This window comes from Sturnira hondurensis, unplaced genomic scaffold, assembly GCF_014824575.4.
Source record: "Sturnira hondurensis isolate 20B ecotype Veracruz unplaced genomic scaffold, ASM1482457v3 Scaffold0021143, whole genome shotgun sequence".
In the NCBI taxonomy this organism is placed as follows: Eukaryota; Metazoa; Chordata; class Mammalia; order Chiroptera; family Phyllostomidae; genus Sturnira; species Sturnira hondurensis.
In genome coordinates this window covers 24,819,771-24,841,752 of record NW_028093774.1, presented here as the reverse complement: position 1 = coordinate 24,841,752, position 21,982 = coordinate 24,819,771, and the positions used below count along the sequence as shown (strand labels likewise).

At 41.1% G+C, this 21,982-nt stretch overlaps 1 protein-coding gene across 2 annotated transcripts in view; it reads right to left on the bottom strand.

Annotated features, from left to right (window-relative positions):
* DCAF5 (DDB1 and CUL4 associated factor 5) overlaps positions 1–21,982 on the bottom strand; it is a 93,892-nt gene that overhangs the window by 38,104 nt on the left and 33,806 nt on the right. For both annotated transcript variants that reach the window (XM_037031682.1, XM_037031683.1), the window contains exon 6: positions 9,080–9,293. In XM_037031682.1, the coding sequence (XP_036887577.1) occupies positions 9,080–9,293 (214 nt within the window). The remainder of the gene's footprint in view (positions 1–9,079; positions 9,294–21,982) is intronic.

Below are 21,982 nucleotides of genomic sequence, written 5' to 3'. Positions count from 1 at the left end.
AGAAACAAGGTGCTGGGCCAGATAAAACAAGGTGGAGGGCGGGGTTTGGCCCACGGGCCTTGTGTTTGCCACCCGTATTTAGTCACTGAAGTTACAAGAAAATCTTATCAACTTGAAGGTTCAAAGAAGGATCTAAATGTAGCCTTCCATAGCGAACTGTTTACTACATAGAAGCTTGCTGGAAAAAAATAACTGTTAGCCATATTCAAGCAGAGCAACTATTTCTCTCTCCCTAACACCTGTTTAAACCTTAATGATTAAAATAACCCAAAGAAGGTACAAATCTGGAATACAGTTAACTCCCCATCAGTTTTATTCTAAGGCTTCATCTGGCTTAGAAATATCAATATAACATTCAGGACTTCTGGCCAAGATGGAGGTGTAGGTAGATACACTGTCTCCTCGCACAACCAAAAGAACAACAGCCCTAGCTGGTGTAGCTCAGTGGATTGAGCACAGGCCTGTGAAGCAAAGGGTTGCCGGTTTGATTCCCAGTCAGGGCACATGCAGGCCAGGTCCCTAGTAGGGAACACATGAGAGGCAACCACACACTGATGTTTCTCTCCCACTCTTTCTCCTTCCCTTCCCCCTCTCTAAAAATAAATAAAAATTTAAAAAAAGAACAACAAATTTAAAAACAAAAAATAACCAAAATTGTCAGAAAATTGAACTTTATGGAAGTATGACAACCAAGGAGTTAAAGAAGAAATATTCATTCAGACTGGGAGGAGGGGCGGAGATAGGCAGCTAGGAGGAGAAGAAGTGTGGCAAGGCAGTGGCTGGCAGACTGAGCGGTGGTCTCACATTTGTGTGCTGATAAACCAGGAGGAACAACTGGGGAAAAGGCACAGGGAATAAGAAGCACAAATGGAAGGCACAAGCCCTGGCTGGTGTGGTTCAGTGGATTGGGTGCCATCCTGCAAACCAAAGGGTTGCTGGTTTCATTCCCAGCTAGGGCACATGCCTGGGTTGCAGGCCAGGGCCTCAGTAGGGAGTGTGGGACAGGCAACCACACACGATGTTTCTTTCCCTCTCTTTCTCCCTCCCTTCCCCTCTCCCTAAAAATAAAAAAATAAATAAAATCTTTTAAAAAATAGTAGGTACAAAATAGACAGGGGAAGGTTAAGAACAGAATAGGAAATGGAGAAGCCAAAGAACTTATATGTATGACCCATGGACATGAACTAAGTGGTAGGGAGAATGCTGGGGGGAGGGGTGGTGCAAGGTGGAGGGGAATAAAGGAGAGAAAAAGATGGGACAACTGTAATAATATAATCAATAAAACATATTAAAAAAGAAATATGGATATGTTTCTTTATATATGTATATGTGTATAATTCTCTCTACACCCCCAAAATCCACATTAAAAAGAGGAAAAAGTTCTACAAGCAGGAATGGGCCATCAACCTGTATACTCCAAAAAAATGACCCAGAACCTGTTTTAACAGGCTCTTCCGTCTCTCTCAGTATATGTCTATGTGTATGCGTAAGAGTGAGTGTGTGTATGCACTACATTTGATAATCTCCAACATCTGTTGATGGAAAAGGAACCCTATCAATCAGTTACTATTCACTGAGTACTGATCAACTAGTTCTCTCCAAGGCTCCCTGGATAATAATTAATTATTCTCCAGTAAATGGCATGCCTGTCTAATTAATGGTACAAGCTATGAGAGAAAAACCAGATGGCTCTCTAGCCTAGATCAATAATAGCAAAGAGGCTGTAATTTAACATTTAAATCAAACACAGCTCTTGTTTCTCCCTGACCTTTTGTCAGAAAAGGAAAAAAGGTGCTTGAACAATTTCCTGATGTGCTCTCTAGAGATTTTTCCAGAAAAAGGTTTGCTAATGGGTATATAAAATGCCTTTAATTGTATCATTTATACCTACTGCCTGCCACAAATAGCATCAAGAGCAATCAGAGAAATTTTTTTTTTGGAAATGGCCAAAACCATATATTTTATTTGTGGTAGAAAAAAAAGAGAATTCCACTGAATCCCAATAAAAGCACACAAACATGTTTCCCCATAAGATCAACACAATTTTTTGCATATGAAGTTACATGATTCTTGCTTCTTTGGACCATTTGCCATTTCAGTTCCATTAGACTCCAAGAATTTTTTGACTTATTAAAATAACTAATCTTTACGGGTTCTGAGTAGGAAAAATTCTATTAATAATGAAATGCTCCATTAAAGACAGCCAGTAACAGTCAAATAATCAGTAAGGAAAATAATTTTTTAACGCTCCAATCTCCAACAGCTGTGTGTAACAAGGTAGCCTGCATTACTTAAAGATGAATCTTTATTTGGTTAAACTCTTTAGGAAACCTTGGCAAGATGAAGGGCCACTAACCGAAAGGCCTTCAGCAATCCATGTCTCCTTGTGGGCCTCAGCTTTTGTACGTGGAGACTGGGAAGTGGGGAGATGGTATCATTTCTCCCAGTCTTTACATGAGTGTTGATACTTTTCATTCAAGCAAAGGGGTCTACCATTCAGAGGAAGAAATATTACTTACCTTTTTTGAAGATGCCTGAAAAAAAAGGGCAGTGACCAAAAGTAAAATCTCTAAGGAGGACGGGGCAGGTAGGACAGGAAGGGTTCGCTCCCCTTCATTAACATCTACTGGGGATTCCCAGCAAAGCCCAGGCTCCTTGCCAGGAACTATAGATTAAAGGAGAGCTGTCTGGCTGTATCACCAGATCTTATCAATTCCGTTTGTTCTCAAGAAGAAATCAGGTGCCTCGAGTTCCTTTCCAGCTGAACAGTTATAAGCCAGACCACGTCAAAGAGGCCTGCATACACTCCAAAATGTTTTAATCTTTCTAAGTTCTAAAGCTGTATCAGCAAATGGACTAAAAAGATGATAAAATCCATTAGGAAAATCTTAACTCAGGATTGCTAATACCTGAAACCCCTAGGTTTCAGAAATTCTATAAACTCCTTAATATTATATACAAAACTATGTGTATATGTACATTTTTCTGAAATGAATTTTCATAGCTTTCGAACTTTCAAAGAGGCTTGGGATTCCAAAAGAGCTATAAATGATTGATTTCACAAAGAAGTTATTCTCTTGCTGCCTCTTCTTTATAAAGAAAAGTCTCCTAAAGTATTCACCTAAGTAACACGTACAACAAGGAATTCCTCTGCCACGATGCTCTATACTCAGCTCTCCCTCATGGCCCAGGGCAGAGGCTCTCAGCACTTAATCAGCACAGCGCAGGCGGCGGCGTGCCCGTGAGGAAGAGGGTGCCATCGTGGGCCAGACACCGAGTCTGGTCCTGCTCCTGCTGCTGATCGGCTCTGCAGTTTCAAACTACTCGGGGCCCCAGTACCACATGGAGATAAAACCTGTCCAACTAAACCCAAAGGTCACTGGGAGGATTAACATAAAAGAAAGTGCTTTAGAAGCTAAAGGGCTAAAAATATGACATAAAGGCAAGGAGAAGAAAAAAGTTAGCCTAAGTCATAAAGCAAGTCATAGGATGGAACCTAAGAGTTGAATTCCCCCTATTACAAGTGTGCCTGGGCTGGTATGCCATCCAGCACACCCAAAGGGTGCGGGTTTGATTCCAGGTCAGGGCACATACCTAGCCGCAGGTCCTCGGTAGAGGCGCGTGCAGGCTGCAACCAATCGATGTTTCTCTCTCACACTCGCTCACATGCATTTCTCTCTCTCAAATCAACAAACACATCCTTGGGTACAGATTTTTTTAAGAGCGTGCCTTTATTTCAGAATACATGTGGGCTGCCAGACCCCCAAGTGAGAATAATAAGAACTGCACTGAGTTATAAAAAAAGTAAAGTTGTAACTGTGTAAGGTGCTTCACTGGCCTGGAGCACACTTACTGGTGAATTCCTAAGCCTTTGCTATACCCATACAACGTCAACACAGAAAGGCTGAACGGTGATGTAATGTCTGAGGCCAGGCCATGTATTCAAGCCCTTTTTTTACGCCCCCCACCCCCCGCCCCCGGATTCACAGGGTACAAGTCAGCTCTTTTCTCCAGGGAATAGATAGAATGATTTAATTATCAAGATTTTGGAGGCCTTGACATCAAGTTCAAAAGATCTGTACAAAGCAATCCAATTATTCAAATACCAGTGCTCAACTCTTTCAAGAAAATTTTATTATCCTTTTCCATTCCTCTGTCAGCAAGCCGTAGGGACAGGCACTCAATGAGACTAAAGCTAGGCATTAAATGAAACTAAAGCAAGAGAAGATTTTAAAATTACCACGCTGTCCATTTCCAGGCAACATGTACCCGTTAGCCCGAAAGCCTAACTTCCCAGAAACCCGAGTTGCTCTCCTGGACTCTCATAAGCTAGGGCAAGACCATTTAAAGAACTGCGGGAGAAAGGCAACAAAAGCCAAGTGCTGTCTTACAAGTGTGTGTCAGAAAAGCTGGCAGGTGGAAAATTGGCCTTCTTTTTTAACCCTGGTAGGAAATTGACTCACTGAGTAATACAGAGGGGAGTGTGAAGCTTGGGAAAAAGAATGTACCCGAGTCAGGCTTCAGGGAGAGGGAGAGAGGGAGGGAGGGAGGGGAGAGAAGGGAAGGGAAAGGAAAGGAAGAAAAGGAGAGAAAGGAAAGGAAGAAAGAAAAAAGTCCAAGCATGATAGGAAAGGAGAACCTTTGGGATCATGGAGACTCGAGAGAAAGGAATGCTCTTTTATTGCAAAGTTCCTTACTATACACTCCAAGACGGAAGGTGAGCTGGCTAAAAACAAGAAAAGCTCAAGGCTTTGGGGGTGAGGCTGCTAATTAATTCTGTTTATGTCTAGCCAATCTCATATCCCTTATGCCACCTTATTTCGTGATAGAAGTTATTTAACTCAAACAATTAAAAAATTATACTAGAAATAAACAAACCATGTATTTTTAGCTGACAGTGGGGAAGACACTGTACCTATATAGGGCTTGGACTAAAAATCTCAAACAGGGCACTGTCTGGCAGTCATGTGAATGTCTACCACAGCAGCTGGCACACAGGAGATGCTCAGTAAATACCTGCTTTCTTATTTTAAAAGACTGCCGTGGGAGGGAGCACGTAGTTAGGAAGGGTTTGGTAGGAGACAGAAACAAAGAACTGTCTCCACTCACCTAGGAATCAGTGACAGAGCTGAAACTAAAATGAGAGAAAAAATCCTGCTGAAGCACAGAAATTTCAGACTCGTGGGTCTTGAGCAAAATAGGTATGGTGCACAGATTTGTTTTATCTACACAATGAAGTATGAATTTCTTGCAACACTTAAAAATCTGGAAACCTCACATACAAATCTTTACTTCCAACATTTCCTTGAAAAAATTCAGAGGCCCTTATAGCAACAATGGGCTAAAGCTAAGTCAAACTTCAAATAGGAGTCATTAAGATTTAGATGGGGGGGGGGCTCTCAACTTGGCCACAGTCCCCACCATTCCCTTAACAGGGGATTGGGCTTCTGGCCCAATTCATTCACTTTTGCTGCTTGCCTTGTTACAGCTGGCATTAAGTTGTGGCTATATAGTGAAAAGAAGTCTCTAGTGAGAGCTAAAAAATCTGGGTTCTAGTCCTGGCTCAGCTACAAACTTGTATATATATGTCTTAACTTGTGTACCTAACCTTTCTGAGCCTCAGTTTTCTCTTCTGTAAAAGGAAGGTTTATACAAAATGATCTCTAATAGTTCTATAATTAGAATTCATATGTAATGGTAGCAATGCGCATGGAGAAAAAGTAGGCTCAGTTTATTTCACAATCTATTCCCTGAGTCCAATTTCTTGAAATGCTCATTTCATTTCCAGGCTAATGAATTACCTAGTGAACCTCAGATAGTCTAAAATGAGGTACACGCTCTCTGGTACAATATCTGGGTCCATTTGTGTGAACTGACAGCCAGAAGACTGTCTCAGATAGATAGGTCACTTAGTGCCTTTCCTAACCACGTTCATTCCTATTATGGAAATTCTCAGATTTCTTTCTAAGATATTACCCAGCCTATGACTAAACGAAGACTTCCAGAGCACAGGGCCTTGGACTGTGGGCATTCTCAGAGTACACAAGACCAAGATCAACTACAAAGACCAATATATGGAGAGGGTAGGCTTTGGAATTTGAAAGCAGCAAAAAAGATCCTGTCTAGACTAGTCAAAGACGGTACGTGTCAGCCTGCAGATCACACTGTCACTGTGGCAGCTGCCGCTTTAGCGAAGGGTAGAAAGCCAGAGCCTGTAACTCACCTTTGAGAGACATGTTCTAGGAATAAGACATGAAGTTTGGCCTCCTGTGCCACACTTAGAAAGTACAAGCTCAGTAGATTAATTTCACCGAAAATACATTATTTAATTCACCCTCCTTAAGACCCTAGAAGTTGAGCAGGAAAATGGTATTTAGCAATCCTGATTTACAGTTAGAGAAGCCATAGGCCAGAAAGCTAAAACCCACGCATTCACCGAAGTACTCAAGATTCACTTCAATAAATATTTATTGTGCCCTCACTGTATGCCATGCACTGGAGATCAGACAATGATGAATTAGCTACATTCCTTAGTCTCCAAGGAGGGATCAACACAGGCAAACACAAATCTCTGTATTTTCTATTTCCTAGGTTATATAATTTTGATAATTTGTAAGGGGAATATGAACAGATTTTAACAACTCAACTCTAAAACTGACCCAAAGTCAGATCCAATAACTTTATATCCTCCTTTACCTATAGAAAACCATGATGCACCCTAACCAAAAAGCTACCTAGTTTGTCAAAGAGGATATATTACCCATAAATTCTCCCCATAGGGCAAAAGTCACAAATAACAAATTAGTCAAATCTGAATAGGGGAAATCAAGTCATTCAATGTTATCATCATATAAAACCTGAAAGGCAAAAAACCCACTACCTCTTGCCAATGTACATACCAGGACCATCATAAATTACCTGTGCAGCTCTGCAAATGGCAACACCTGTCCCAGTGTATCTGGGGAAAATGGGTAATTATAATTTAGGTCACAGGTCCTTAAATAAGGACAATCCCTCCGTCACCCCCCTAACCCCAGGGGACATGTGGCAATGTCTAAAGACAATTTTTTATTTGTCTAAGGGATGACTGGGGGAGACATTACTGCATCTAGTAGAAGACGTCAGGGCAGGGATGCACCTATCCTATGATGCACAGGACAATCCCACAAAACGTGGATAGTGCTGAGGTTAAGAAGCCATGGTCTAGGTCAGGGGTGTCAGACTCATTTTCACCAGGGGCCATATCAGCCTCTCGGTTGCCTTCAAAGGGCAGAATGTAATTTCAACTCCTAACAGTTAAGGATTAGTTACATTTATACAGTCCTAAAATTATTTCAGCCCTTTGAACACAACCACAAGGCTGTGGTCCCCAATGAAAATGAGTTTGACACCCCTGGTCTAGGTGTTCTACATAAAGGTTCAAGCTTTTCTTTGGAGTCTTTCAAGGACTCCAAGCAGTCAGGTTTTCACTACTGATACAGGAACCTCTTTCACCTTTCCCTCAGCCCCTTGTTTCTGGTAAAAAGCTATAACCCATCACATTTAGTGTCTACTCTTTGTTGTTCAGTGAGATAGGATCTCATACATAAACGAGGTTGACAGAAGATGGATAATCAATAAAAGGATGAAAGGAAAGAAGACAAGAAGAGAGAAGGAGGTACTTCTCTGTTATTATTGCCACAGCTAAATGAACCGAAATCAATCATTCTATAGTGCAGGCAATTACAATGATCTGTTCTATCATGAGTCTGATCATCTCTAGAAACTGCTTCTTCCCACCCAAGAAACAAATTGCCTGTAAAAACAAAGTCATTAGCATTGTGGCCTCTCAAAGGAGACAATGCGTATGTAGCTGAGGCCACCTAGTGGTTTCAAGTGTGGATTGTAAACAGGCCCCAGGACTTCCACTTGAATATAAAATCTGGATTTGGATACATAGTCTCTATTTACAAAAGGGGAAATCCCTAGCTTGGACAACTTACAAGTTATTCCCAATTTATTTCACATTCAACTCAATTCAGTGAGCATTTATTGTGCTCCAACTACATATACTAATCTTTAAGCTACGACATTGGGGAGCCTTCAGCAACATCAATCTAGGAAGAAAAGTCCTAGCTACTGCCTTCAAAAAGCAGGTTCTCAAAGAACTGCTTCTTTTATGGCCCAGGCCCACAAATAATTTTAAAAACGATGAAGTACAGCATGTAAGAATTACATGTCAAAATCTGACACAGTTGAGGGACCCAAAAAGAACACTAAACATCAGCGGGGGAATAAGGTTTCTTTTTCCAGTTCAAACGTGAAGCTGCAGTAAGATTTGTCTGAGAAGAACAAAAATATATTTGTACATTTGATCAATCCTTCCTTGTATTTGTCTTTATTCAGCTTGATTACTCAGACCAGTCCAACTAGCCCACTCACTGACACCCACTTCAGAATTTCTACAGCCAAGACAGACAGTCAAGAATGCAAGTATATTTCTAAACTGCCAGCTCTAAGTCACTATCAGTATCTTGAGTCCCAGTGAGACTGTGAAAAGGCTGGAAACTCACAGCCTGGGTTCTCCTTCCCAGTTGTGATGCTGGCAAGAAAAAGAAAAAGTCAGCATCTGGCTTCCTCTCAAACAAAGCCACTCAGCCCATTTCATCCAAGAAAGAGATGCCACCCCAAGGGGCCGTTCAGGATATGTGTCTCTTGGACAGTCCTAATACTCAGGGTGTTTCATTCATCATTGCATTTTATTGATATTTTTAAAAAGTCTTTTTCTGGCAGGCTAATTTTCCAGGGATTTCCTCCCGTCTTTTGAAATGACACATTCTTAGAACCTTAATGTCTGCTCACAAACTTGGCAGAGTTAGGTTGCTCAGAACCATATTGGGGCCAGCCACAGTTTATGATGTGTGCCTCACGTTACTCAATGGCAGCTCTGATGAAGAAACTCACCATTAAGCCAGAACAGCCTCAGAAACTGTTTCCACTCAAATTGTTTCTGACATCATGCTACAGAGGAATAAAGACCAGAAACAGCAATCTCAGAGGGAAGCAAGAGTGTGGGATGCAGGAGGCAGAAGGCACTTACCTGGTCACGATCTCCTGCAAAACAGCAGCTTTTCATGGTACAGGAGTTGAAGTAACCCTGATTGTCAAACTGGAACACAGGCAGGCGGGAGTGGATGTCATAGAGGACAGGGGGCAGGCGACGCCTCAGGGCCAGGAGCTGTGTCCCGTTGCTATTGAATCGCACACTCATGGCACTTTGCAGTGATAGGTTGCCACCATAGCGCAGGAGAGAACTGGAAGGCAGAATCACAGGGATCAGGCATAAAACAGGCCGGACAAATGGCTGCAAAACACACTGCTCTTATTTTTCCCAACATGTGCCCAGGTTCCCATCCAAGCTTGTACAATGAATTGCCACAGGAAGATATTTCTAGACAGTGGGCTTGAAAGTCATAATCAGAACAGAAGTGGCTCCTGGACTACATTAAAGCACATGATTTAACCTTCCAATTCCCCTCTTCAATCTCTAAAAGGTGAATTACCAGCAAACCTACAGGACAAGGAAAACACAAGCATCTTCAAAGAAGAGACACATTAAAATGGTTCATTATTTCATTTACCCAAGGTAACTACAGAATCAAATAGATTCTCTGTCAAGACCCTGGGAGATGAGCCATGTCAACACTAACTGGCTAATCCCAGGTGGTATTTAAGGGACATATTTACCACATGCATTGAGACATAAAAACCATTTAGAATGAGTAGACACTTTACAGTTAATTCTGAAAAAATATTTGGAATTAGTGTTGATACTTTAATAGAATTAGTCTGCTCTAATTCTATAGAGCAGACAATTACAATGATCTGTTCCATTATAGAATTAGTGTTGAATTCGCAGAATTAGTGTTGATACCAAAGAGCAGATACTTTATAGTTAATTCTGAATATTTTTCAATAATAATCTCTTTATTACTTGTCTTTATTTTTCAATTTTTCATCAGTTCACAGAAAATTTTTATATTCCATGGCATGACTCAAAAGGAAATGTTAAAAGTAAAAATTTTAATTAAATGCAGAGCAAGTAGTTACAACAATTGGAAAAACATGACTTGTTTCCTTCACCACATCTGTAATTAAATTCTGTTTTGGGGACTTTATACTAAGAACTGGAGACACTGTCAGTGATTTCAAAAGCAATTATTTGGGGCTTGAAAATATATCCTATGAAGAGTCTAAAAAAACACTATCAGAGATTTAATATTGAAAGAAGATGACACATTTTTTTTCCTTTTCTTTTTGGCAAGAGAATGATGGGGGAAACTGAGGAAAGGAGCTTCTGAAATCACAGTGCAAAGGCAGCTGCCGACCTGGCCTGATCATAAAAACCGTCTGTGCCACCATAGCCAGTCAGTCCTGTGTCCCCTAAAGGAGGAAAGAATGCTCTGGTACTACAGCTATGTGTGGAAACAAGTCTCCGGCTGCCTGAAATCCTTATGATTGGAATGGCAGGAAAGAGAGAATAATCCCTGCACAGAAACGTTCTTGTAATGATCCTAAACACAGGCCACAGCCACTCACGCACCGAGAATGAATGTCGGGGCTGTTAGAGCCCAGGCATTTCCTTCACAGGGTGCCCGAGCTGCCACAGGCATGTGGTGTTATCTAAACACTGAGCTCAAAAACAATGAGAGGCTTTCAATCCAAGAACAGTGTGGAGTGTGCAAATAAACCAGCATCTGTAGAACTGAAGGAGTTGGGGGTGGAAACAAGACTCAACAAAAAGAAACTTGGCCAGCCCCCCCAGCCATAGCAGCAGGGGTCTGCATCAGCTCAGGCACCCCTGACGGGAGCACTGGGGCCTCTGGCAAACAGGAACTTCCTCTGCAGGTTCTAGTCAGGTCTGTGGGAACCTGCCCAGGATAGGAATCCGGGCCCATCCCATCCCCAGCCATGCTCCTTGCCCATTGCTCCTTGTTTGCAATCTGGACACTCTACAGGGGTCTCCAGGAGAGTCATTAACTTTTTTCTTGCCTATGTGTCTGGGCAGGGAACTCCTATTTGTCACACAGAGAGGGTAGATACACAGAGATGTTGCTGCTAGAGTGTTTAGGGGTGCCATCTAAAGGGTAGCAGCTGCTAAAACGGAATACTTCATGTTTGAGGGCAAAATTCGATTCCTTTCAGAAACATGAAATGATGCAGAAATCCAGGAAGTGAGCTACGTTAATGGTGATTTCTAGGCAGGGGTTCTGCAGCTGGCTCCTCCTGGTAAGGATGGTAAGGATGTCCTAGTTCGTTAGAAAGAAAAGGCTTAGAAGTAGTTTGCCCTCAGTCACAATATAATGTCAAAGATCCTGTAGTTCATGGTTCTAAGTGTAACGTGCATGAGAGATCAACTGGGACTTTTAAAAAATGTAGATTCTCAGGATTCACCCCCAAAGATTCTTTTTTGTTCTCTTTTTCTTTATTCTCCTTTTTAAAAAAAGATGTAACTAATATAGTATCCTTTTAGAAAACCTTCCCTTAGTTTATTTTACTTTATTTTTAAAAGTTTGTTGACACTATTACAGGTGCCCCCCATTTCCCCACACTTTGCCCCGCTCCACCCAGCACCCTCCCATGCCTTCACCACACTGTTGTCTGTGCTCACAGACTATGCATAAATGCATGTATGTTCTTTGGCTATTCTCTTCTAGTTCTCCCCCCCCCCATCGTGGAGTCNTTTTTCCCCCCCCCCCCCCCCCGTGATATCTGTTAGTCAGTTCATGTATCCACGTCTCTGGCCTTATTTTGTTTGTCAGTTTATTTTGTTCATTAGGTTCCACATATGAGTGAGATCATATGGCATTTGTGTTTCTCTGAGTGGCTTGTTTCACTTATCACAATATTCTCCAGGTCCACCCATGCTGTCACAAAGGGTAAGAGGTTCTTTTTGTACAGCCATGTAGTATTCCATTGGGAAGTGCACCACAGCTTTTTACCCACTCATCTACTAATGGAAACACCTGGGCTGTTTCCATATCTGGGCTGTTGTAAATTACGCAGCTATGAATATACAGGTGCATATATTCTTTCTGACTGGTGTTTTGCCCCAGATATTCTAACTCAGCAGTTTTCAACCCCTTTTTTAAAATCCTCACCTGAGGACATGATTTTAGAGATAGGGGAGGGAGGGAGGGAAGCACTGATCAGTTGCCCCTCCTATGCACCAACAGGGGACCAAACCCATGACCTATGCATGTGCCCTAACTGGAAACAAACCTGCAACCTTTCAGTTTACAAGACAACACACCAACCAACTGAGCCACATCAACCAACTGAGCCACACCAGCCAAGGCAATTTTCAACCTTTTCATCTCATGGCACACATAAAGTAATTGCTAAAATTCTGCAGCATAACAAAAAATATATTTTTGTCAATATGAGCAAAAAAAATAAAAACATAAAAACAAACAAAATACAATGATAGCAATTGCCTACCATTTTTGTTCCAAAGTGACTTTTTTAAAAAATCAAACAAAAACAAACAAAAATACAATTTACATAAAAACAAACAAAATACAATGATAGCAATTGCCTACCATTTTTGTTCCAAAGTGACTTTTTAAAAAAATCAGGTGCCTATACTTGTATACAAAGATTTCTGGTAGCAAGAATTAACCAACCAGATGCTACCTTATTATGCTACATGACTAACAGCATATAACTTTATTATATGACCTAGGTATATATGGTTCAGCAGGGCATTCACACCAGAGGGCTCTTATTGTGTTGGCTGTTGCCATTTTTTTAACTTGACATTTTAAGGGAAAAGAGGTCAGTGGCCCTGACTAAACAGTCAGGTATTGCATGTTTTAAAAATTCTTGCAGCACACTGGTTGAAAATCACTGTTCTAATTTAATATGGGAAGTGGGCCCAGGAATCTGAATTTAACAAGCAACCCAAATTAATTCCAATGAATGTGACTTTCAAACCACACTTTGAGAAACATGGTTCCATTCTGGAATTCTGGGGCAGAGGAATTGGGGGAGTGAGGCAGAAAGCCAGGTAGAGAGAAAGATTACGGAGACTGAATGAAAAGCCAACCATACCACACGGCACTTTTTACAGCCCCATGTCTATTAACATAAAAATCTCTAATTTCTTTTAACATTAGAGTTCCAGTCTACCCACAATACCTGAAATGGTTTTTTCCTGTGCTCCCCAGATTCCCCAAAGTAGTTATTTCTCATTTCCTCTTAGAGAACTGAGGATACTTGTATGTAACATGAATGCCTCAATCCTAACTTGCTTTCTGGGCTCTGATCTTGCTGATGGAGATGCCACTCTGTCTACCTCTATTCCTTCAGAGAAACCACCATCAGAACACACCTAAGTGAGATGAGCAGTATCTTGAAAGGGCTAGCAACAAGTTAAAATGCGATCAAGTCAAAATAAACCTATTTAAAAAAGCAATAAATCTATTCCCAACCTATTTTCAACCAAAGATTTTTCATAAAGTACAGTAAGAATAACTGGGAGATGATCCAAGGGTCAGCATGCAAAAGACCCAGGATGAAAAGCAAGAAAACTCTGAATATCAGAACGGTAGTCTTCACTGGTGTGGTTTCCTGGTTTCTGCCCCCTGCATTCCCAATACTCACCTGGGTAAAAAGATCATTTTAAAAAGTACTGACCAAGGCTAAGGGCTTGAAACAGAAGAGAAGCAAGCTGAAGCTCTTTCCAAGGAAAGTGACCGGGAGTGTCCTGTCCAGCAGAACAAGACAGAACACCCATAAATGGCCCCAGATCAGGCTCCACAAATCTAGATTTCCATAAATCCACGATTAAGTAATATTCATCTGATGGTGCTGATAAGGTTTTCCGAAGCCCACTGGCATGTATTTCCCCTCATTTCCATGTGAAAGTTTCATTAAGACCTGTGACGCGCTTGGAGACATGGCCCTGCTATTCCAGATCACAGACGTCAGAGTTGGCATCATACAACGAGAGAGGCAAAATGGGGGTCTACAGGAGGGGAAAATCGAGGTCCTCTCCAGCTTCTACTTTAGGACAAGGTGACCTATAAGGAATATCAATCAAGTTGTGCTTCCTAGAACACAACCCATAGAAGGAGAAATCCTAGATTTCACTAGAATCAGGTAAAAAGTAAACAAGCTCAAGGGGTCTCAGCCCACACCAGTTCCATTCAAGTGTGTCCAGGGTCCCAATAATCCCTTAACCACTACTTTTATACGAGTAGGAAGAAGAAACTGGGCTCTTTGTTTTTTTTCTAATACACTCCTCAGTTCCAGGATTTAGACACCTCTCCAGGGGAAACCAGGCCTGTTGGACAACCACCGTGAGAGAGGCACAGCGTGATCTGTGACTGAACAAATGTCCTTTCCCTAGAATGTCATTCACTGCCAAGCCTCTCTGGATTGAGATACTAGACATAGGTTCAGTGTACACGGTAACATTTCCTTCCCTTTTTGAACACACAGAAATGTAAGTTTGAGCAAGTCAGCAGAGGCCTTGATTAAATTTCTGAGAAAGAGATCTTTAGATAACCAAATGGCGTGTCCGGTCCCGCCACAAAGCAAACATGGATGACAGGCATGTCACCTTCCAGAACAGGAATGTGCCCAGAATTGAAGACCTAGAGTCCCAGTTTTTGCTTTTGTCCCAAAGATACCAAAAGTCATGAAATTGCAAAATGAATTAAGGGGCAATGCCATAATAGATTTGTTTCAGAATGCATATGAATTTTCCACAGATTTAAGGGATTCAACATGTAGTCATCTCAGTTAATCAAGATGGACTGGCTTATCCAAAACACCACTTTACCCCAAGCTGCACAAAGTAGAAGTTTCATAAGCAGCCATTTAAACCTTCCTCTTAAAATTACTCCTGGTTCTACCTTCTGAGAGGTGGTTACATAGCATCAGTCCCGATCTCACAGTGTATAAAACTGGGGAGGGAGAGTCCAATGAGTAATGCTTGGCAGGAGGAACAAAACAGCAAGAGGAACGAGGGAGATGCCAGTTACTACAGCAACCGTGAACACTACAGAAGAAGTGGCGGGGGGAGTATACACGCAGGTAAACAGTCCCTGACGAAAGGGGAAGAAACTGGGCCAAGTGTGCTCATTATTAGGGTACAAGGTCACGAAGCCAGAGAAATATTAAAGAAGAGGTCAAACTCTGGAAAAATTCCTAAGCAGAAGAGGATTTGTAGACAAAAATCGCCATTTGGTACCTTCTCTTATACAAAAACAAGAGAGGAGGGGAATATAAAGGAACAGGGACAGAAGGCCAAACTGCTGACTGATGAGACGTGATGATAGGAAGACAGTCTGTTTCATACGGGAGCCACTCACTGAGAATGTGCCCAAAAACCAAAGTCACCTCTAGCTGGCAATAAATAAATGTCTTCGAACAACGCCTTTCAAATTTTTCTATAGTAATCCATTTTATATGTCATCCCAATACACCCACACTTATTTAGCACAAATGCATTAAACAACATTTACCACCTACTATAAGCAATGTGTTGATGCTCTATTCTATATTTGTTATATAATAAATTCTTGTGGCATCTAAATTGATTTCATAACCCACTGGATCACTGAAAGAGCTTTCTACCTTGTCTCCTTGCTTCTTTTCCCCTTGGCCCCAAGCTTCAGTTTATCCTGAACAAAACAGCCAGCAGGATGCCGAACCACAGTCAGACCACATCACTACTGTTGAAAATCCTCCAGCAGCTCCCTCACTCCAACCAGAGTAAAAACCAAATTCCTTACAATGTCAATAAGGCCTCAGATAACCCCTCCCTATTCTCATCCCTCACGTCTTCGACTCTACCTCCCAGAGCTTACCTTACTCTGCTTCAACGACATGACACATCCCTACTGTTCCAAGAACAGGTAAGGTGTGCTCCTCCTTCACGGCCTTTGCATTTACAGATTTCTGCAGCCCAGATGTTCCTCCCCAGATATGAGCCCTTACCTCTTAATTCCTGACACCCTTTGCAAAAATGCAAACTTCCCCAATACCCCCGTCTCCCTTGCTTGCTTTAGTTTTCTGTACTACCTGAGTCACCACCTTACATATCACACATTTGTAGGTATCTTATCTTGTTTCTTCTTTTTCCTCTCTCACTAGACTATAAACTTGGGTATCTTCCCCCTGTATACCAGAGTGCTTAACAGTGCCAGACACATAACAGGAATTCAGTAAATAGCTGTTGAATTCATGATCTAATGGGCAGCAGTTTGAAATATGAGCAGCAGTTTGAAATACCGACTTAGAATATTTGAAAAGCAAATCAAACAAGCAAACAGAAAAGAACAGGCTCCACCAAGGTTCTTATAGCTTCTGACATCTGTCTGCCCACAAAACCCAGTCTTGAGAGGCAGAGCAGCATAAAGTCCGAGAAACAGCAGGAGGCGTGGGGACCCAGTCAGTGTCCTCTTTCACAGGCAAAGGGCCATGGCTCAAAAAATGAAATGATTTGCCAACGACCACCGAGGTCTCCACCTCTTCATGTGACACTGCTGTATATCCTTCAAGTGAGTTAAATTCATCTACTTGCTAATAAGCAGCCAATAAGAAGGAAGAGTTTGGGAAACAGGATACTTAAAAGCAACCCATGAATTTCCTAGGTTTTGAATACATGCCCTACCCAATTATATTTAAAAAGAAATAGTGATAAACATCCGGGCTGATGAATGTAGTGAGACCCACAAGAAGATATATTAATTAGAGCACAGGGTTTAGGTATTTTTTAAATATCTTTAGTTTTATTTTCCAAGTTTTCCCACAATGAACACGAACTTCTCCTATAATCAGAAAAGAATTTGTTATTTTAAAAAGCCATTTCATACGCACTCCCTCTTTAACTGGGACCGCAAAAGAGAGCTTTAAGAAAAGAGCTAGAGTAGGAAATTCAAGGACCCATTTAATGGAAACCTGAAATAACACGTTATCCCCAGAATTCTGGTGGGGATGCTAAATTTGAAATTAAATCATGACTTTGTATTCACATAGACAGTCAAATCAAAATCTTCAAAGGACTCTGAAAATGTCAGTGTTCCTCACCATCCTCCTCAATGAGGGCAAGTGATATCCCTCCTTTGATACCTGTGTAAGTACCAGACAGGCCTTGATTAGCAATGGACACAGTCACCAGGTTAGGTCTGAAACGTCACTTAAGTTTGATTTACCATCTCATTTCCAAAGCACCCATAGATAAATGGCAAAGTTGTATTTTCTGCAGAATCCAGAAACATTAGCAATGTTCTTGGAAAATCTTCCAAACAAGGGTAAATCCATGGGTAAGCCAAGAAAAGCCAAGAGTATTGAGAGTGTACGAAAAGTCCCTATCTAAAATATGTGACTAGCCCTGGCTGGTGTAGCTCAGTGGAATGAGCACAGGCCTGTGAAGCAAAGGGTCGCGGGTGAGATTTCCAGTCAGGGCACATGCCTGGGTTGCAGGCCAGTTCCCAGCAGGGGACACATGAGAGGCAACCACACATTGATGTTTCTCTTCTACTCTTTCTCCTTCCCCTCCCCTCTCTCTAAAAAAATTAATAAAATATTTAAAATATGTGACTAATAACAGTTAAAATGTAAGTGGTCCAACCTGTGACTGCAAAATAAAAAGTTCAACCTATGACTTCACTGAAGGAATTATGTCACTACAGCTATCCTGGAAGAAGCATCAAGTTCTTCATTAAATTTATATCCAAAGTGTTTGTGCGTATAGTACATTGTGTCATCTAACACTTACAATGACCCCAAGGGGCAGAGAGTGGGGGTGACACCATTCTCACCTCACAACGCAAGAGACCATGGCCCAGCAGTTATACCACTTGGCCCTGACTACACGACAGGTAAGCAGCAGAAACAAGACCAGCAGTTTTCTGCTCCCTGGTTCAACAAGGTGCGACGGAACACACCGTGGAGACGGATTATTCCACCCGGCAACCAGAGGAGCATCAGATGACAATGATCAGGGCCAGAAGGGTTCAAGCCATTCACTTCACGCACCTCCCTGTAGCTCAGTAACTCGTTCATCCACACAGGCATTTAACGAAGAAACACTGACACCTGCCAACTGTTCCAGGTGCCGTGCTAGGCACGCGGATTCAAAGATGAAGAGGAAGAGACCCTCGTGACTAATGAGAGACGAGAAAGCGGTCAGTGTCCTTCTATAACATGAACCGTGTTTCTAACGGGGGGACATGTGCTGTGAGAGACACGGAAAGAATACCCTCCACCTGGGAGACAGGAGTGGGAGTGGTCATGTCTTTCTAGAAGACAAATCTAAGCTGGCTCTTAACAGAGAGAATCAGAGAGTTGACTAAAGTTCTTACCTGGCAAAAGAAACAAGATAAATATGGGTATGTCAATATATGGATAAATTCCTAACACGTAGCGATGAGTGAAAAAGTCAAGTTGTAGAATAACTGTATAGTTCTACAGTATTTGTGTGAAAAACACACATGCATGTAGGAACACCATATACTTTCTATGGGTATATGTACAAGCATATAAAATCAAAGAAGTTCTGGAAGCATACACTACGATCTCCTAACACTCACTACCTGAAGGGGAAGGGGCAGGACACAAGAAGAGGTAGGCAGAGGGACTTTAGCCTTATTAACAGTTTTTAAAAGAAAATTTTATTTTGAAATAATTATAGATTCAGAGGAAGTTGCAAAGAAATGTACATGTAGGTCCTCTGCACCTTTACCTAGCCTCCCCCGATGTCACCACCCTGCATAACCAGTTACGATGCACTCGTTTGTGCGTGTGTGGCTCTATGCAACTGCATCATGTGTACAGCTGCCTGCCATCACCACCATCATTAAGACACTCACTGGTACCATCACACCAAGACTCCCTCGTGCTACCCTCTTACAGCCTCATCCACCCTCTACTCCTATCCCTTACACCTGGCAACCACTAATCTTTTCTCTATCATTACCATTATATTATTCCATGAATGTTAAGTAAATGGAACCATGCAGTATGTATCCTTTTGAGATTGGCTTATTCACACAACATAATTCCCTAAGGTTCATCCTTAGGGATGAACGTCCAAATTGTTGCATCCAAATTGTTGCACATATCAACAGCGGACTCATTTTTTTTGCTAAGTAGTATCCTACGGTAGAAATGTACCAATTTTTTAAAACTATTCACCCATTGAAAGACATGTGGGTAGTTTCCAGCTTTTAGCTATTTTGAATAAAGCTACTATAAACATTGATATACAAGTTTCTACATGAAAATAAGTTTTTATCTCTTGTATAAATGCCCAAGACTGCAATTGCTGGGCGATATGGTAAATTCACTTAAAAAAAATCCTCGCCCAATTTTTAAAAAATTGATTTTAGAGAGAGAGGAACAGGGTGGGCAGATAGAGAGAAACATGGTGGGTTGTGTCCCATATGAGCCCCAACTGGGAATCAAATCCGCAACCTAGGTATGTGCCCTGACTGGGGATTTTAGTGTATGGGATGATGGTCCAGCCAACTGAGTCACTTGGCCAGGGCACTTAAGTTCAGCTTTAATTTATAAAGGCACTACCAAACTACTTCTCCAGAGTGGTCGAGCTATTAAAAATGTTCCTCCAGCAAAGTTTGAGGGATCCAATTTCTCCATGTCTTTACCAGCACTGCTTGTATTTTAAAATAGCAAAACTAAGAGTTGATCAAAGTATTTTAAAACAAAAGGAGATAAAACTAGATTATTTCTAGCTTTCTTTTGGATGTACACAACACTGTGCACGAACATTTTTGTAACCTGCCTGCTGCCCCAAGGAAATCAAACCTGAATTTGCCCAGGCCCCTAGACCTAATGCTAACTTATGAACAAAATGGGAGTTGGAGAGACAGTGTAAGAGTGCAATCAATATAACCTAAAATGTGGAAAATTCCATAAGATAAATAATTTAGTTTGTTTAACAAATAAATTGCAAAAAAAAAAAAAGTGAGAGGCAGGAGTACCTGTAGATTTAAAGAGTCTGAGAAGCCCCATCAGCTAATTGCTTTGTATGGACCTTATTTAAATCCTGCTTCATTAAACGTAATTCATGCATGAGGCAATTAAGGAAACTTAAACATTAATTAATTAAATGTAAAAGATAAAAGAATTATTGTTAATTTTAGGTGTAATAATAATGTAGTTATTTTAAAAATAATTTTATGTGGAACCTAATGAACAAAATAAACTAACGAGCCAAAAAGAAACAGAGGCACAGATACATGGAACAGATTGACAGCTGTCGGATGGGGGGGAGGGAGGAAGCCAGGTGAAAGGTGAAAGGAATAGCCAAGGAACATATACGCACGACCCATGGCCATGAACAAAATGTAGGGACTGCCTGAGGGAGCTTCGGGGGGCTGGGTGGAGGTGGGCAAAGGGGAAACAAATTTGACAACTGCAGTAGAATAATAAAATATAATTTAAAAAAAAGATAAAAAAGTATCTTCTCATGGAAATGAATTTGGCAGTTCCTCAGGAAGTTTAACATAGGATTACCGTGTGATGCAGCAGTTCCAGTCCGAGTCATAGACCAAACAGAACTGGAAACAGGTACTCAAATAAACGATCACTCATGAATGTTAACAGTAACATTATTTATAATAGTTAAAGGTGGAAACAACTCAAATATCTATCAGCGGGGGAAAAGATAAACAAAATGTGGCACAGCCAAAAAAGACGATTCAGCCATGAAAAGGAATGAAGTACTGATATAGGCTGCAACATGCACAAATCTCCAAAACATTATGCTAAGTAAAAGAAGTCTGGCAGAGGCTCGAATGATGTACGAAATATATAGCACAGGTAACTAAATCCACAGAAACAGATCGATGACAACCAGGAGCCAAGCAAGGAGTAGGGAGAAGTATCCTGGGGAGTAACTGCTTAATGAATATAGGTTCTATTTTGGGATGACAAAATGTTTTGAAACTAGATAGAGGCGGTAGTTTCACAACATTGTGAATGCACTGCTACTTTAAAATGGTTAATTTTGTTACATGAATTTTAACCTCAACTAAAAAATAACTACTTTCGAAAATACATATTAAAGTATTTACAGAGGAAATAATATAGTATATGGAAATTGATTTGAAATAATAGGGGAGGTCACAAATGAGAAATAAATGATTTTTATGGATTAATTATTGAATGGTAATTTAATAACTAGATATATGATAACTCAATATTGGGTGATAACTATAATAGAGTTCATTTCACTATTTTACTTTAATATATATACTAAGTTTTTGCCACAAAAAGATTTTTAAAAGAAAAAAGATGATCTGTTTTTAAAAAGATTTTATTTATTTATTTTTAGATAGATGGGAAGAGAGGGAGAAAAAGAGGGAGAGAAACATGAATGTGTGAGTGATACATTGACTGGTTGCCTCTCACATGCCTCTCACAATCAGGGACCTGGCCCACAATCCAGGCATGTGCCCTGACTGGGAATTGAACTGGCTACTCTTTGGATTGCAGGCCGGTACTCAACCCACTGAGGGGCTAAAAAGAAAAAAGATAGGATTTTAAAGTAACAAAGCCCACTTGATTTAGTGACTTGGTATCACCTCCTTCTGAGTAACAAGACTTGGGGAGTTTTAAAGGAAGGGTAAGGACATGCTTCCAGAACTCCTATCCACACACTAGACATTCCCCAGACGCTCTGGCCCAAAGCTAAGTCTCTTATTATAAAAGGCACATTTGTACTTGATGAGAAGGAATGGACACAGGGAAACTACAGTCTCAATGTCAAAGACCCTGGGTTTGAATAAACACAGCAGCAACTTCAACAAGGACCACTGAGTAACCACAGCTTCTGTCTTGCAGGATAAGCAAAGTTGCTAAATCAGCTAGGTATCTGTTTTAAAATGGCAGATTCACAGGTCCCACCAACCCAGATCAACAATTCCATCTCTGGGTCTACGCTCCAGGAAGGAGCGCTTCACCAAGT